This window comes from Corylus avellana, chromosome ca2 (assembly GCF_901000735.1).
Source record: "Corylus avellana chromosome ca2, CavTom2PMs-1.0".
NCBI lineage: Eukaryota > Viridiplantae > Streptophyta > Magnoliopsida > Fagales > Betulaceae > Corylus > Corylus avellana.
In genome coordinates this window covers 48464197-48482741 of record NC_081542.1, presented here as the reverse complement: position 1 = coordinate 48482741, position 18545 = coordinate 48464197, and the positions used below count along the sequence as shown (strand labels likewise).

Here is an 18545-nt window from a genome sequence, read left to right as displayed (position 1 = left end):
CTAGTGCAATTTGTTGAACGGTCAAGTTGCTGGTGGCCGTTGCATTAGCTTTACGACGTACAGCCAGAACAGGGAAGTTGTATTTCAATTGGGTGAAACTCGGAATTCAAGACATGCGGTCCGGATTAAACAACTTATGTTTACATTGAGTGGTTGGAATTGGAAGTCAACTCATTTGAAAACTTAGTTTGTCACTCGATTGTGGTTACTGTCGCATATTCTATTTATATGATTAGAATATTATGTTTCATTTAATTATTTATTTTTATTATTTAATTAGAAAAAGCTATTTAAAATAAGTGGATATTTGAGATTTAACATATATAACTTACAAAACTGATCGTCCCAATTACGTACCTCTTCAGACTTCAGAGCCTCGTGCCATAGACTTTTTCCTTTTTGTCATATTGTTCCAAAGACATGAATAAATCAAGAATTAATCTAACAATCTCAATATGAATTCAGATCGTATTTCAAAAGCTTGTAAATCTTAAGTGAAGTTTTCGATTGGTACACTATTTTTCCCTTACGAACAATACTATAGGTGGGACAGTTCAATGAAAAAATTAAAATGCTCGAGTTACCTTAATTAATATGAGCTCATCTAAGCGCCAACATTTTATGTTAGATTTATTATATAATGGTCAACATTTTAGTCTCTAATTACATAGCAAATATTATATGTACTATTACATCAATTTTTAAGGACTTGGGACATAAATTTCTTCCAAACTAATATGAGAAAATATCCTACAACCCATTTAAAATAGTGTTGTTGTAAGCAACACTTCAGGTCAGTGTATTCATATTTAATGCCAATAAACGCTATAAACCACAATCTTATTTCATTGCTATTCCACCTTATTAATGTGGATTTTTAACAAGGGGGTAGTTGTTTTTTTTTTCTTTTCTTTTTTCTTTTGTTTTTTGTTATATATATATATATTTTCATTAAAGGCTACTTGTGTCACCTTCTTATTAGATATGATGTGGCAATATTGTTTGAAATTTAACTGAAAGGTAAACGGAATCTACTTTATAAAAATTAAAACATTTTATCAAAACCTTAGGAAGTAAATTAATAAAATTTAAATCAATGGGCATTAGGTGTCAACCATCGTTGCCCTGAATCATGATGCCATCTAGGCTGTGAATCATGATGATAGTTATGAAGAAATGGCAATATATGGTAGTAAAGGGAATAAGATTGTGTTAAGAAAGTATCTAGCAGCATCCTAGGACAGCCATATGAGAAAACCATTTCGAGATTCAAAGCATGCAGAAAAAAGAAAGCAGGCAACGTGTGATTATGGGCAGACAACAAAAGAAACTATTTCATAAGAGAATATGTCAATTCAACTTTGTAATCCTTAACACTTAATTCTGATTTTTACTGTAACGTAGATTAGCTTATATAATGATGTCGTGCAACAGGGTAACCTTTCGTGAGAGTCTGTCGAGACTATAGATCTTGACCCCTCTGTGCCTTTATTGCTCTCCTTTTTACTTATTCGATCAAACTTTCAAGCAACTTGTTACCCGCTTTATTGCACGTAATCGGAATCCAAAGAATCGCGATTCATAAGTATAAAAACTTAAGATGAAATCCATTTCAGGTGGCACTGCCCATCATATATATATATATATATGATGGGTATCAATTAGTAAATGCAAATAATTTTGAATAGTTGAAATGTCGTACCAAAAAAGGCATACATATTTGCTAATTTAGTAATTTCAATCACCACTTGTAGAATTTTTTCTTTTTTAGTTGAAGAATCCACTTTGTAGATTTTGAATTTTTGACCTCTTTTAGATGTTGACCTGTTAAAGATAGCCGTATTGCTTGATCCAAAATAAAAATAAAAGTAAAAGAAAAAGACCAAGCCTATATATATTTGCTATCCTATTCTCCTTTTGTTTTCTGTTTTAAATTTGAATTTTTTATTCTTCTCAAATATTAATCCATTAATAAATAATTCAAAACACATACATTTTTTTATAAAAAATTTCACGCATTCTTATTAAAGTATTTTGACAAAACACATATTTAAACTTTTACAGAAACATCAACTAACTTACTATTTAAAAAAAAAAAAAAAACAAAAAAAACAAAAAATTGTTAAGGGGCCATGTACCACCATTAGTGGAGGAGTGATACGCAAGGTAACATGGCCAACTCTCTATTTTGGTTAGAAGTGACCGTACGGTTACTATAAATAAGCCTAAGGTGGTTGTCCAATCATCTCTCTCATTCATTTAGGGTGGTCACACGCACCCACTCTTATTATTATTCTTTTCAACCACTTTTTTTTTTTTTTTTTTTTTTAATAAACATTGAGCTATACATATGTTTGTATTTTCTCAAGCTAAGTATGTATAAAAGAAAAAACGTTTTTTTTTTGTTCAAATTTAAATCCTACCAGAAAACACTTCTTACTTCTATGTCATATCAAAATACTTTTACCATTTTATAAACAAAAAATACCAATCCAAATACACTAACAACTATGAGTAATATACTAATATTACAGAACTAATTACATTTAATTAGTAATTAGCATATAATTAGTAATTTAGAAAGAAAAAAAATTCGGTATCCCACACAATAATTTTTCTCTGGGGTTGATGAAGACTAATTAACTATCAAGTAAATAATATCAAAAAATAACAATTATAAAATAAAAATATAATTTTTAAAAGTATAAATAAGGTTTATAGTGATGGAAAATTGTGGTTTTATTATCATAGCTTACCAGTTCTAATGACGAGTTTTGCTGCTTCCCATGAGAGACCCATTAATACCAGGGAGAAAATTTTGAACTTGAAAATTATGAAAAGTGAAAAGGTCAGCCAAGGGGCTGAGTCAACCCGGTGATCAGCTGGTCAATATTTTCTGTATCGGATTCTGACCATTCGTTTCAGTACTTATCCTTCCATATTATAAATACAGACTCCACAAGCCACCATTCTCAAACACCTCTCCACTTTCCCTACAACACATAACACAAGAAAAGCTCAGAGAAAACATCAATCAAATGGCTTCTTCAACTCTGCGATTATCTTCATCTTCTTGTTCCAGGCAAATCAATTCTGTTATTCATGTCCCTAAACTTCCTAAAGTCATCCCTTATTTCTCAATTCCAAAAATACCAACGACAAAGCCGGTTGAGGAATTGCATCTAAGAGATGGGTTCAAGAGAATAGTTCCGGTAGAAAAGATCAGTACTGCACCAATCCATGATAAATCACCCAACTCCGACGCCACTGCGGCGACTACCCAACTATATGCCATCTTAGAGGCCGTGGCTGACAGGGTGGAGATGCACGCCAACATTGGAAAACAGCGTGAAAACTGGAATACCCTTCTTCTCAACTCCGTCAACATGATAACCCTCACTGCTGCCACCATGGCCGGTGCTGCAGCGATTGGTGGCGCCGGAATGCCCCTTTTGGCTTTGAAACTGTCGTCCACTCTCTTGTATTCTGCAGCCACTGGGATGTTGCTTGTGATGAACAAAATTCAGCCTTCACAGCTTGCAGAGGAGCAACGCAATGCTACGAGATTGTTCAAGCAGATCCAGACCCAAATCCAAACCACGATGGCTCTCGGGAGTCCATCTAAAGAAGATGTGAAGAGCGTTATGGAAAAGGTTTTGGCCGCCGACAAAGCATACCCACTTCCCTTGCTAGGAGCCATGCTTGACAAATTCCCTGCAACGTTTAAGCCATCTGTTTGGTGGCCTTCAAATCAACAAATCCAGAAGAAAAACAAGTCATCTGAAGGAAAGCAACGAGGTCAGAAGAATAATGGGTGGAGTGAGGAAATGGAAGTAGAAATGCGAGAGATCGTCGAGGTGGTGAAGAGAAAGGACATTGAGGACTACGAAAGGCTAGGCAACCTGGTGTTGAAGATCAACAAGGTTTTAGCCATCGCAGGTCCACTGCTCACTGGCATTGCAGCCGTCGGATCTGCTTTTGTTGGTAACGGCTCATGGGCTGCAGTAGTAGCGGTGGCTGCGGGGGCTTTAGGTAGCGCGGTTAATGCATTCGAGCATGGTGGCCAAGTTGGGATGGTGTTTGAGATGTACAGAAACTCCGCTGGCTTCTTCCAGCTACTCCAAGAATCAATTGAATCCACACTTGAAGAAAGAGATTTAGAGAAAAGAGAAAATGGAGAGTTGTTTGAAATGAATGTGGCTTTAAAACTGGGGAGAAGCTTGTCACAGCTCAAAGAACTAGCCAGAAAGTCAGCTTCTTCACGAATGGATGGAACCACCATAGATGAATTCGCTAGCAAGCTCTTTTAGTTTAAGATTTGGTGTACAACAATTCTTTGATTCATTGATTATTTGTACAAACCAATTGTTTATACAAATAAACCTATAACATACAAAAATACTACTTCTCAAATTTTATCTCAGCTATTAGTGCAGGCGATTGATTATTGCATGCTTAATTTTATTGTTTTGTGATTGGAAATAATTGATGGGTATGAAAACTATCCCTATATATTAGGCTATTACGTACCAATTTAGAGAAAATTTAAAATCAAAGGCCGGGGTGGCTGCAGCTACCAAAGTGGTACATTTGCGGATATTTTGATTTTCTCAATTAATTTTTTTGTTGATAGCGTTGCATCTTTTAAATTGTTACATGTAATTTAATACCCATAAATGGGTTATTGCATCTATTAATTTGAAAAGGTGGCATGTTTTGATTAATGAGATGCACTGATCTAGAAATTTCCTTTTGCCACAAATTAAAGGTGATTGATTTTCGAAGATCTTCATGATGGTTTTGGAGGGTTTCTAATTATGATGCACCAACTAGTCATTCAGCCACCCTAGCCATTTTTTTTTTTTTTTTTGGGGTACGGTATTATTGTCATAATCTGGACCATTAATTTAAAATGAATGGTCCACAAAAAATGTATTGTAGTATCGCACTGAGTCCAAATTCAAAATTACCAATAACAAGACAAGAAATATTAGAAGGGGCATCCACAACATATATCTAGATAGCATGAAAATCTATAATTGTTATTTTAGTTGGAAGCCACACAGAAATGTAACACCACAATCCCTCGTTGGAAAGATTATTACCCTACAATATAGGGTGTGTGAATTATAAAGAAAAATGCTTGGCTTTATTAAAAAGTCAATCTTTTGACCATTTTAATTCTAGGTGGCATGACCCATTTTAAAATTAATAGATTTTAAACAATAAATTAATAGATTTATGAAAAATGAACCATGCTACCAAGGATTAAAATGGCCAAAAGATTAACTTTTTAATGAAGTCAAGCATTTCTCAATTATAAATGTGTTTATGTGTGCTATGTCTTACATTGGTTCCTTAGGTTGGAGATGATCTTTTATAAGTGATATTAGAAAGCTCTAATTGTAACTTGACTAGTCATTTTTTAATAATACCGTAGATGTAGCTAGCACTTTACATCGATCGTTACAAATAGTATCAGATCAACCTAGTAACGTCATGTGGTACTAGAACACTGTATGAAGGGGCTTTGAAGATAATGCATGTCAGGGTTTTAAGGAGGAGAGTGTAATACTTCAGTTCTACATTGGGAAGATAATTAAATCATTTAGAGTTAATGGATACTAAGTCTCACATTGGTTACCTACTAAGTGAGATTCGGCTTTATAAGTGATTTTATAAAGCTCCAATTACAACTTGACTAGTTATTTTGGAGTGATAGGGCAGAAGTAGATATTGCTTTCCTTGGGCCGTTACAGTAAATGCTATAATTTTGCTAAGTGGATTATGTCGTAAGAAAAATGTGTAGCAAGTAGTAAGATATGCTTGTTGGTGTTTTCCAATAATTAATTTTTTGTCTCAGTTTGAAAAAGTGTTTTAATGTGATGTATGAGTGATAAGTATTTCTTAATGAATGCAAAGTTTTATGGAGGATCCCCATTTGAGAAAATATTTATGGAGGGTACATCCACTTGTTTTGAGAAGAAATGAAAAATAAATGCAAAGTACTTGACTTCTTATTTATAAGACATATAAAAAATTAAAAAATTAAAAAGAGTGGTGGTGTGGTCACCTTTAACTTATTGTGATTGCTGTGTGGCATATATATCAACCACATAAAGGTGGTCACTGGACCACCTTTGCTCATGATAGTAGATAGACATAGCTACGCAGCCATCCTTAGCTTATTGTAGTGATTGTACAGCCACTCATATCGAGGTAGCTGCACAACTACCATTGGTCTATTGCGGTGACTCTACGTGCGGCTTCTCCGTCGCTAAGAGTGGCCATACAACTACTTTTTTTAATTTTAATAAGTTAGCATTTACGCATACAAAAGTAAGTACTTGTTGTGTCAAAATATTCATATAAGAACGTGTGATTTTTGTTTTTTTAAAATAGTATTGTGAGTTTTGAGTTATTTATTAAGGATTTTGAAAACAAATTATTTTTTTATCAAGTAATTAAAACAGAAAACATTTGGAGGACAAATTGCCAAGCCGTACATTTGCTTTTGACTTGAAGATAAGCAATAAAAGAAAGAGACGAAATTAGAAAAATAAAAGAAAAGAAAAAGACCGAGTTTTGTAGTAACGGAAGATATATATATTTTGAAATATCCACTTGTAGATATTGACCTCCTATAGATGTTGACCTGTTAAAGATAGCCGTATTGCTTGATCCAAAATAAAAATAAAAGATAGCCGTATTCTTCTCAAATCCATTAATAAATAATTCAAAACACATACCTTTTCTTATAAAAAATTTCATGCATTCTTATAAAAGTATTTTGACAAAATACTTATTTAACTTTTACATAAACATCAACTAACTTTCTATTTCAAAAATTTTAAAAATAAAATGGGAAAGGGGTCATGCGCCATCCTTAGTGGAGGAGAGGTGGCTATGTGGCCAACTCTCTATATTTTGGTTAGAGGTAGGGGTGGAAAAAAACCCACCCAACACGCAAACCCGCCCCGTCCCGTGCGGATTTTAAGTGTTTTTTTGCGGGTACGGGTGGATTTTACCCAACCCGCGCGGGGCGGGGCGGGTTGTGGGTTTTGAAATTTTTTTCCTTGCGGGTACCCGCCCCACCTCGCCCAGGCCCACATAAGTATAAAAGAAAAAAACCCTAACCCTAAAACATTTTTTTCCTGCGCCGTTTCTCCTCTCTCTCTTCTCTCACGCCTGCTCTCTCCATCTCCTACTCTCTATGGTCTCTCTTGCTCTCTCTCCAGTCTATTCTCTCTTTCTCATCAGCGACTCTCTCTCCAACTCTCGTCTGCTTCTCTCTTCGTCTACGCCGCCGCTCGACATCCTCAAGCCACGGGCTACTGCGCCGCTCCCACCTCTAGACCACGATCCAGGTTTTTTTCTCTCTCTCAAGAGATCTCAAGCTCTTGGTCCAGATTTCAAGTTTTTTTTCTCCCTTGTCGAGATTTAATTTCAAGTTATTTGGTTTAGGTTTGATTCAAGGGTTCTGATGTAGGGGTTGTGTAACTCGTGTTTGTTTAGAAGGAGAAGAAACCTGCAGAGGAAAGAAAGGAGAGGATGGATCTGAGGAAGAGAGAACCTAACCCACCCAACCTGCAAAACCCACCCCGATCTACCCCGCCCCGCAACACCCGAACCCGCGCGGATATTCTTCTTTGTGCTCGGGTGGCGGGTTGGGATTTTCAGAACCCGCACTGTGCGGGGAGGGTGAGAAAAATCCTGATACCCGCCCCGCCCAGACCCGACCCGTGCCCACCCCTAGTTAGAGGTGGCCATACTGCTAATATAAATAAGCCTAAGATGCATGGTTGTCCAGTCATCTCTCTCATTCATTTAGGGTGGTCACACACACCCACTCTTATTACCATTCTTTTTCTTTTTTCTTTTATAAATAAATATTGAGCTATACATATGTTTGTATTTTATCAAACTAAGTAGGTATAACAAAAAAAACAAAAAAACAAAACGTGTGTTTTTTTTTTTTTTTTCAAATGTAAATCTTAATAGAGAGGGGAAAATTCATTGAAAACTCCTGAACTTCCACCCGATTTGATAAACTCCCCATAAACTTCAAAATCTCTCAATTTAGTCTCTCGAACTTTCAATTGCTCTCAATTTGGATCCATCCGTCAGATTTTAAAGATTACATGACGTTTATACCCCTGACTTTTGTATAAAATTTAAACATTCAAAACGTCTTTTTATTTAAAAACAAAAAACAAAAATCAATGACATTTTGATCTTTTTTTTTTTTGTATTTTTAACTGCTAAAATTGACGGAGGGGTCCAAATTGAGAGCAATTGAAAGTTCAGGGAACTAAATTGAGAGATTTTGAAGTTTAGGAGAGGTATTTCAAAACAGGTGAAAGTTCGGGGGTCTTCAGTGAAGTTTTCCCTAATAAAAAACACTTCTTATTTCGATGTCATATCAAAACAATTTTATCATTTATTAAACAAAAAATACCAATCGAAATACACTAACAAATATGAGTAATATTACACACACCCCCCACTCAAACTCCAACACTCACATTGTAACACCCTGGTCCCATTTTGGGAAAATGAGAAGAGACCCACATAGAGTGGGTGATTTATAAAGATAGTCATGAGTACTAAGTTTTACATTGCCTAGTTACTTTAATCCTTTTAGGGTGATAGCACATATTTGACTAACATTTTTCCTTGGATCGTTACACACATTCTCACATTCACGGCTTTTAAAAGCATTAATAAATTAAAAATCTATAATAAATAATTTTGGTAGTTTTAAAAGCCAAGTGAGAATGTTTTATACTATATATGTAGCCAAAGTTTTGTAGCAACGGAAAATATTAGTTGTATTAGCTTCCAAGTTTTACTACGTCGCATTCGCATAGGAGACCCGATACGACATACGAGGGAGGACTTTTGAACTTGAAATTATGAATAGAGAATAGGTCAGCCAATAGGCCGGGTCAACCCAGTTCGCCCCAGTCAATGTTTTTCCGCATCTGACCGCTTCATTTCAGGCGCTATAAATAAGACCCAACCAACCTCTCTACCTTCATTCTCAACATTCCCACTTCCCCCTACAAAGAAAAGCTCAGAGAAAACATCAATCAAATGGCTTTTTCAACTCTCCGATTATCTTCATCATCTTCTTGTTCCAGGAAAATCAATGCTGTTATTCATGTCCCTAAACTTCCTAAAGTCATCCCTTATTTCTCAATTCCAAAAATACCAACGACAAAGCCGGTTGAGGAATTGAATCTAAGAGAAGGATTCAAGAGAATAGTTCCGGTAGAAAAGACCAGTACCGCACCAACCCATTATAAATCACCCAACTCCGACGCCATAGCGGCGACTACCCAACTATATGCTATCTTAGAGGCCGTAGCTGACAGGGTGGAGATGCACGCAAACATTGGAAAACAGCGTGAAAACTGGAATACCCTTCTTCTCAACTCCGTCAACATGATAACCCTCACTGCTGCCACCATGGCCGGTGCTGCAGCGATTGGTGGCGCCGGAATGCCCCTTTTGGCTTTGAAACTGTCGTCCACTCTCTTGTATTCTGCAGCCACTGGGATGTTGCTTGTGATGAACAAAATTCAGCCTTCACAACTTGCAGAGGAGCAACGCAATGCTACGAGATTGTTCAAGCAGATCCAGACCCAAATCCAAACCATGCTGGCTATCGGGAATCCAACTGAAGAAGATGTGAAGGAAGTGATGAAAAAGGTTTTGGCCGTCGACAAAGCATACCCACTTCCCTTGCTTGGAGCCATGCTTGACAAATTCCCTGCAAAGTTTGAGCCATCCGTTTGGTGGCCTTCAAATCAGCAACTCCAGAAGAAAAACAAGTCCTGTGAAGGAAAGCAACGAGGTCAGAAGAATAATGGGTGGAGTGAGGAAATGGAAGTAGAAATGCGGGAGATCATCGAGGTGGTGAAGAGAAAGGACATTGAGGACTACGTAAGGCTAGGCAACTTGGTGTTGAAGATCAACAAAATTTTAGCCATCGCAGGTCCACTGCTCACTGGCATTGCAGCCGTCGGATCTGCTTTTGTTGGCAACGGCTCATGGGCTGCAGTAGTTGCGGTGGCTGCGGGGGCTTTAGGTAGCGCGGTTAATGCATTTGAGCATGGTGGCCAAGTTGGGATGGTGTTTGAGATGTACAGAAACTGTGCTGGCTTCTTCTGTCTACTCCAAGAATCCATTGAAGCCACACTTGAGGAAAGAGATTTAGAGAAAAGAGAAAACGGAGAGTTGTTTGAAATGAATGTGGCTTTGAAACTGGGGAGAAGCTTGTCAAACCTCAGACAACTTGCCAGGAAGTCAGCTTCTTCACGTATGGACGGAACCGCCATAGATGAATTCGCTAGCAAGCTCTTTTAGTTTAAGATTTCGTGCATATAAAGCTATTCTTTGATTCATTGATCGATATTTGTAACCAATTGTTTATACAAACCTATAACATTGACAAATTCTAATTCTGATCAAATTTTATCTCATCTACTTCTGCAATTAAGCCAAAATGAGTGTCCAAAAGAGTATAATCTTTTTTTTTAGTTTCTTGCATATAATAACTTGAATTTCCTACGGCAATTCGTTGAAGGGTCAAAACTCAGAAGGAGTATATATTGATTGGTTGAATACTCGGAATTCAAGACATGTGGAGTAGATTATTTGACGTGCTTGAACATACCCAACCGTCAATTATCTAATGTACTGATATATGTAGTTCTTTCAAAAAATAAAAAAATAATAGATTGGTAGGGGGAGAAATGATGGAAAGTAAATTATATTCTTACTAATTGACATCTTCTCCCCGTAAACAAGCAACGAGTGTATTAAGGACTCCAATTCAATCCCATTTAGTACGTAATGATCGAGTCTCATGTCTGTTTTTATCTTTACATGTCCATTTGGCTTAATTCTGGTATTCAATCAACTGTATAAATAAAGAGAAAACTTCAAATTGAATTGTCACTAAAAACCGATGAATAATGTCAATTCAACTTTGTAATCCTTAACACTTAATGCTGATTTTTACTTTAATGTAGATTAGCTTATATAATGATGCTGTGCAATAGGGTAACCTTACATGAGAGTCTGTCGAAACTATAGATCTTGACCCCTCTATGCCTTTATTGTTCTTCTCAATACTTATTTGATCAAACATTCGAGCAACTTATTACCCACTTTATTGCACGTAATCGAAATTCAAAGAATCGTGATTCACAACTATAAAAACTTAAGATGAAATCCATCTCAGGTGGCACTGTCCAAGAAATCACCAATAGCAAGGAGAAATATATGATGGGTATCAATTAGTAAATACTAATAATTTTGAATAGTTGATATGACGTACGAAAAAGGCATACATATTTGCTAATTTAGTAATTTCCATCACCACTTTTAGAATTTTTTTTTTTTTAGTTGAAGAATCCACTTTGTAGATTTTGAATTATTGACCACTTGTAGATGTTGACCTGTTAAAGATAGCCCGTATTGCTTGATCCAAAATAAAAATTAAAGTAAAAGAAACAGACCAAGCCTATATATATTTAGTTGTATTAGCTTTGTTTATATAACAAAGTTTGAAGCTTTGCTACGGCGCATGAGAGTTGAGAGTTGAGACCCAAGACAAGCGAGTAAAAAATTTTGAAATTGAATATTATGAATAAAGAAGAGAATGGGTCACCCATTAAAAGGCCAGGTCAACCCATTCAGCCAGTCAATATTTTCCGTATCTGACCGCTTCGTTTCAGGTGTTGTTCGATATTATATTGCTGCTATAAGTAAGACTCAACCAGCCTCTCTACCTCCATTCTCAATCTCAACCTTTCCCACTTTCCCCCTACAAAGAAAAGCTCAGAGAAAACCTCCATCAAATGGCTTCTTCAACTCTCCGATTATCTTCATCATCTTCTTGTTCCAGGAAAATCAATGCTGTTATTCATGTCCCTAAACTTCCTAAAGTCATCCCTTATTTCTCAATTCCAAAAATACCAACGACAAAGCCGGTTGAGGAATTGAATCTAAGAGATGGGTTCAAGAGAATAGTTCCGGTAGAAAAGACCAGTACCGCACCAACCCATGATAAATCACCCAACTCCGACGCCATTGCGGCTACTACCCAACTCTATGCCATCTTAGAGGCCGTAGCTGACAGGGTGGAGATGCACGCAAACATTGGAAAACAGCGTGAAAACTGGAATACCCTTCTTCTCAACTCCGTCAACATGATAACCCTCACTGCTGCCACCATGGCCGGTGCTGCAGCCATTGGTGGCGCTGGAATGCCCCTTTTGGCTCTGAAACTGTCGTCCACTCTCTTGTATTCTGCAGCCACTGGGATGTTGCTTGTGATGAACAAAATACAGCCTTCACAGCTTGAAGAGGAGCAACGCAATGCTACGAGATATTTCAAGCAGATCCAGACCCAAATCCAAACCACGCTGGCTCTCGGGAGTCCATCTAAAGAAGATGTGAAGAGCGTTATGGAAAAGGTTTTGGCTGTCGACAAAGCATACCCACTTCCCTTGCTTGGAGCCATGCTTGACAAATTCCCTGCAAAGTTTGAGCCATCTGTTTGGTGGCCTTCAAATCAGCAACTTCAGAAGAAAAACAAGTCCTCTCAAGGAAAGCAACGAGATGAGAAGAAGAATGGGTGGAGTGAGGAAATGGAAGTAGAAATGCGGGAGATCATCGAGGTGGTGAAGAGAAAGGACATTGAGGATTACGAAAGGCTAGGCAACCTGGTGTTGAAGATCAACAAGGTTTTAGCCATCGCAGGTCCATTACTCACTGGCATTGCAGCCGTCGGATCTGCTTTTGTTGGTAACGGCTCATGGGCTGCAGTAGTAGCGGTGGCTGCGGGGGCTTTAGGTAGCGCGGTTAATGCTTTTGAGCATGGTGGCCAAATTGGGATGGTGTTTGAGATGTACAGAAACTGCAGTGGCTTCTTCCAGCTACTCCAAGAATCAATTGAATCCACACTTGAGGAAAGAGATTTGGAGAAAAGAGAAAATGGAGAGTTGTTTGAAATGAAGGTGGCTTTGAAACTGGGAAGAAGCTTGTCAAACCTCAAAGAACTAGCCAAAAATTCAGCTTTTTCACGTATGGATGAAACCACCATAGATGAATTCGCTAGCAAGCTCTTTTAGTTTAAGATTTCGTGCATATATATATATAGCAATTCTTTCATTCTTTGTACAACCAATTCTTTGTACAATCTAGCTCTAGCAATGACAAATGCTAATTCTATACAAAAAATGTCTCAGTTACTTCTGCAAAAGCCAAAAGTTGTTTCCAAAAGAATATAATTTTTTTAAAAATTTTCTTGCATATATATAATAACTTGAATTTTCTACTGCAATTCGTTGAACGGTCAAGTTGCTGGTGGAGCATTAGCTTTACGACGTACGGTGGCAAAGAAGAGTGTGTATATACATGAACAGCCAGAATAGGGAAGTTGTATATCGAATGGGTGAAACTCAGAATTCAAGACATGCGGTTCGGATTGAACGGCTTATGTTTACATTGAGTGGTTGGAATTGGAAGTCAACCCATTTGAAAACTCAGTTTATCACTGAATTGTGGTTACTGTCGCATATTCTATTTATATGGTTAGAATATTAATTATATGTTTAATCTAATTAAATTTATTTTTATTATTTAATTAGAAAAGGCTAGTTAAAATAAGTGGATATTTGAGATTTTACATATATAACTTACAAAACTGATTGTCCTTTGACATTAAACCAATTACCTCTTCAGACTTCAGAGCCTCGTGCCATAAACTTTTTCCTTTTTGTCATCTTGTGCCAAAGACTTGAATAAATCAAGAATTAATCTAACAATCTCAATATGAATTCGGATCGTATTTCAAAAGCTTGTAAATCTTAAGTGAAGTTTTCGATTGGTACACTATTTTTCCCTTACGAACAATACTATAGGTGGGACAGTTCAATGAAAAAAAATGCTCGAGTTACCTTAATTAATTTGAACTCATCTAAGTGCCAACATTTTATGTAGATTTATTATATAATAGTCAATATTTTAGTCTCTAACATACTAAATATTATAGGAACTATTACATCAATTTTTAAGGGACTTAGGATAGAAATTTCCTACAAACTAATATGAGAAAATATCTTCCAACCTATTTAATTAAAATAGTGTTATTGTAAGCAACACTTCAGCTCAATGTATTCATATTTAATGCCAATAAACGCTATAAACCACAATCTTAATTCATTGCAAGGGGTAATTTTTTTTTTTCTTTTGTTTTTTCATATATATATATATATATATATATATATATATATATATATTTATTTTTTCATTAAAGGCTACTTGTGTCACCTTCTGGTTAGATATGATGTGGCAGTATTGTTTGAAATTTAACTGAAAGGTAAACGGAATCTTCTTTATTAAAATTAAAACATTTTATCAAAACCTTAGGAAGTAAATTAATAAAATTTAAATCAATGGGCATTAGGTGTTAACCATTGTTGCCCTGCATCTTGATGCCATCTAGGCTGTAAATCATGATGATAGTTATGAAGAAATGGCAAAGGCAGTACAGGGAATAAGATTGTGTTAAGAAAGTACCTAGCAGCATCCCAGGACAGCAATATGAGAAAACCATGTCGAGATTCAAAGCATGTCGACAAAAGAAAGCAAGCAACGTGTGATTAAGGGCAAACAACAAAAGAAACTATTTCATAAGAGAATATGTCAATTCAACTTTGTAATCCTTAAAACTTAATTCTGATTTTTACTTTAATGTAGATTAGCTTATATGATGGAGCCGTGCAATAGGGTAACCTTATGTGAGAGTTTGTCAATACTATAGATCTTGACCTCTCTGTGCCCTTATCGCTTTCCTTAATATATACTTATTTGATCGGACATTCGAGCAACTTATTACCCGTTTTATTACTCCTAATCGGAATCCAATGAATCGCAATTCGCAGCTATAAAAACTTAAGATGAAATCCATCTCAGGTGGCACTGCCCATGAAATCACCAATTTCAAGGAGAAATATATGATGGGTATCAATTAGTAATAAATGCTAATAATTTTGAATAGTTGATATGACGTACGGAAAAAAAAGAAAAAAGCATACATATTTGCTAATTTAGTAATTTCCATCACCACTTTTAGATTTTTCTTTTTTTAGTTGAAGAATCCACTTTGTTGATTTTGAATTTTTGACCTCTTGTTGATGTTGACCTGTTAGAGATAGCCTGCCGTATTGCTTGATCCACAACAAAAGACTATTCCCTTTTTGTTTTCTGTTTTATATTAATATTTTGATTTTTCTCTAATTAATTCATTCATATAAGTAGCTCAAAACAAAAAGCTGCGCCTAGCAAGTGTATTTTTTCAAAATATATATATTTTTTAGAAATATCCACTTATTGATATTGACCTCCTATGGATGTTGACCTGTTAAAGATAGCCGTGTTGCATGATCCAAAATAAAAATAGAAGTAAAGGAAACAGACCAAGCCTATATATGTTTGTTAATTGTTATCCTATTCTCCTTTTGTTTCTGTTTTAAATTTGAATTTCTTATTCTTCTCAAATTCATTAATAAATAAATCAAAACACATACATTTTTTTATTAAAAAATTTCAGACATTCTTATAAAAGTATTTTGACAAAATACATATTTAACTTTTACATAAACATGAACTAACTTACCAGTCAAAAAAAAAAAAAAATGTAAAATGGTCATACGCCACCCTTAGTAGGGGAGAGGTGGCTATGTGGCCAGCTCTCTATCTAACCGTATGGCTACTAGAATAAAACTATGTGGTTGCGGGTCATCTATTTCATCAATTTAGGGTGGCCACACACCCACTCTTATTATTATTCATTCGAACATTTTTTTTTATAAGTAAATAATGAGCTATACATATGTTTGTATTTTCTCAAACTAAGTAGGTATACTAAAAAGTAAAAAAAAGTAAAAAAGTTTTTTTTCAAATGTAAATCCTACTAGCGAACATTTCTTACTTTTATGTCACGTCAAAACATTTTTATTATTTCTAAAAAAAATATATATAATACCATTTGAAATACACTAATAAATATGAGTAATATTATAGACACTCCCACTCAAACTTCAACACTCTTATTCTCCAATCAGGATCTACTGAAAATTCTAAGAATTTCAATTTTTAAAATTTCGAATTCAGGCCATTCATTTTTCATCCAATAATTATTTTTTTTGCCATGTGTCTTACTACTAATAAAATAATAAAATAATTATTTTATTATTTATTAGTAGTGAGACACGTAACAGAACAATGACCATTGGATGAAAAATAGACAGTATAAATCTAAAATTTCAGAAACTGAAATTCCTTTAAGAATTTAAGTGAATCCAAATCCCTCATTCTCACACTCACCGGGTGCTTTTAAAAACATCAATAAATTAAAATTTAATAATAAATAATTCTTAATTCTTGTAGTCTTAAAAAAGCCAGGTCATTAAATTTAAGAGTGAGAGTGTTTATACTATGTAGCATTAATTACCCAATAAATATAGGCCCAAGTTTTGTAGCAACGGAAAATATTAGTTGTATTAGCTTCCAAGTTTTACTACGTCGCAGTCGCATAGGAGACCCGATACGACATACGAGGGAGGACTTTTGAACTTGAAATTATGAATAGAGAATGGGTCAGCCAATAGGCCGGGTCAACCCAGTTCGCCCCAGTCAATGGTTTCCGTATCTGACCGCTTCATTTCAGGCGCTATAAATAAGACCCAACCAACCTCTCTACCTTCATTCTCAACATTCCCACTTCCCCCCCTACAAAGAAAAGCTCAGAGAAAACATCAATCAAATGGCTTCTTCAACTCTCCGATTATCTTCATCATCTTCTTGTTCCAGGAAAATCAATGCTGTTATTCATGTCCCTAAACTTCCTAAAGTCATCCCTTATTTCTCAATTCCAAAAATACCAACGAAAAAACCGGTTGAGGAATTGAATCTAAGAGATGGGTTCAAGAGAATAGTTCCGGTAGAAAAGATCAGTACCGCACCAACCCATGATAAATCACCCAACTCCAACGCCATTGCGGCTACTACCCAACTCTATGCCATCTTAGAGGCCGTAGCTGACAGGGTGGAGATGCACGCAAACATTGGAAAACAGCGTGAAAACTGGAATACCCTTCTTCTCAACTCCGTCAACATGATAACCCTCACTGCTGCCACCATGGCCGGTGCTGCAGCGATTGGTGGCGCCGGAATGCCCCTTTTGGCTTTGAAACTGTCGTCCACTCTCTTGTATTCTGCAGCCACTGGGATGTTGCTTGTGATGAACAAAATACAGCCTTCACAGCTTGCAGAGGAGCAACGCAATGCTACGAGATTGTTCAAGCAGATCCAGACCCAAATCCAAACCACGCTGGCTCTCGGGAGTCCATCTAAAGAAGATGTGAAGAGCGTTATGGAAAAGGTTTTGGCTACCGACAAAGCATACCCACTTCCCTTGCTAGGAGCCATGCTTGACAAATTCCCCGCAACGTTTGAGCCATCTGTTTGGTGGCCTTCAAATCAGCAACTCCAGAAGAAAAACAAGTCCTCTCAAGGAAAGCAACGAGGTCAGAATATTAATGGGTGGAGTGAGGAAATGGAAGTAGAAATGCGAGAGATCATCGAGGTGGTGAAGAGAAAGGACATTGAGGACTACGAAAGGCTAGGCAACCTGGTGTTGAAGATCAACAAGGTTTTAGCCATTGCAGGTCCATTACTCACTGGCATTGCAGCCGTCGGATCTGCTTTTGTTGGTAACGGCTCATGGGCTGCAGTAGTAGCGGTGGCTGCAGGGGCTTTAGGTAGCGCGGTTAATGCTTTCGAGCATGGTGGCCAAGTTGGGATGGTGTTTGAGATGTACAGAAACTGCGCTGGCTTCTTCCAGCTACTGCAAGAATCAATTGAATCCACACTTGAGGAAAGAGATTTGGAGAAAAGAGAAAATGGAGAATTGTTTGAAATAAATGTGGCTTTGAAACTGGGGAGAAGCTTGTCAAACCTCAGACAACTTGCCAGGAAGTCAGCTTCTTCACGTATGGATGGAACCGCCATAGATGAATTCACTAGCAAGCTCTTTTAGTTTAAGATTTCGTGCATATAAAGCTATTCTTTGATTCATTGATTGATATTTGTAACCAATTGTTTATACAAACCTATAACATTGACAAATTCTAATTCTGATCAAATTTTATCTCAGCAACTTCTGCAAAAGCCAAAAGGAGTGTCCAAAAGAATATAATTTTTTGTTTTTTAGTTTCTTGCATATAATAACTTTGAATTTCCTACTGCAATTTGTTGAAGGGTCAAAACTCAAGAGTAGTATATATTGATTGGTTGAATACTCGGAATTCAAGACGTGTGACTTAGATTATTTGACGTGCTTGAACATACCCATCCGTCAATTATCTCATGTACCGATAATAGATTGGTAGGGGGAGATATGATTGAAAGTAAATTATCTTCTTACTAATTGACATCTCCTCCCCGTATACAAGCAACGAGTGTAT

At 36.3% G+C, this 18545-nt stretch overlaps 4 protein-coding genes across 4 annotated transcripts; all 4 read left to right on the top strand.

Annotated features, from left to right (window-relative positions):
• Nucleotides 1-3023: 3023 nt before the first annotated feature.
• On the top strand, nt 3024-4325 carry LOC132172367 (probable F-box protein At4g22030). Its single transcript, XM_059583853.1, has one exon. The coding sequence runs from the start codon at nt 3039-3041 to the stop codon at nt 4308-4310; it is 1272 nt and encodes a 423-aa protein (XP_059439836.1). The 5' UTR covers nt 3024-3038; the 3' UTR covers nt 4311-4325.
• A 4771-nt stretch (nt 4326-9096) lies between these two features.
• Nucleotides 9097-10371, top strand: LOC132170115 (probable F-box protein At4g22030). The gene has a single exon (XM_059581019.1). The coding sequence runs from the start codon at nt 9097-9099 to the stop codon at nt 10369-10371; it is 1275 nt and encodes a 424-aa protein (XP_059437002.1).
• Nucleotides 10372-11671: 1300 nt separating this feature from the next.
• On the top strand, nt 11672-13145 carry LOC132170114 (probable F-box protein At4g22030). The gene is made up of 2 exons (XM_059581017.1): nt 11672-11777; nt 11845-13145. The coding sequence occupies exons 1-2, from the start codon at nt 11672-11674 to the stop codon at nt 13143-13145; spliced, it is 1407 nt and encodes a 468-aa protein (XP_059437000.1).
• A 3695-nt stretch (nt 13146-16840) lies between these two features.
• Nucleotides 16841-18118, top strand: LOC132173043 (probable F-box protein At4g22030). Its single transcript, XM_059584601.1, has one exon. It carries the CDS (start codon nt 16844-16846, stop codon nt 18116-18118), a length of 1275 nt encoding a protein of 424 aa, XP_059440584.1. The 5' UTR covers nt 16841-16843.
• Nucleotides 18119-18545: the final 427 nt, after the last annotated feature.

Coding starts and splice junctions, on each gene's coding strand:
- LOC132172367 (XM_059583853.1), top strand. CDS start 3,039: ATGGCTTCTTCAACTCTGCGATTATCTTCATCTTCTTGTTCCAGGCAA.
- LOC132170115 (XM_059581019.1), top strand. CDS start 9,097: ATGGCTTTTTCAACTCTCCGATTATCTTCATCATCTTCTTGTTCCAGG.
- LOC132170114 (XM_059581017.1), top strand. CDS start 11,672: ATGGGTCACCCATTAAAAGGCCAGGTCAACCCATTCAGCCAGTCAATA. Junction 11,778..11,844: donor ATATTATATTGCTGCTATAA/GTAAGACTCAAC, acceptor CCCCCTACAAAG/AAAAGCTCAGAGAAAACCTC.
- LOC132173043 (XM_059584601.1), top strand. CDS start 16,844: ATGGCTTCTTCAACTCTCCGATTATCTTCATCATCTTCTTGTTCCAGG.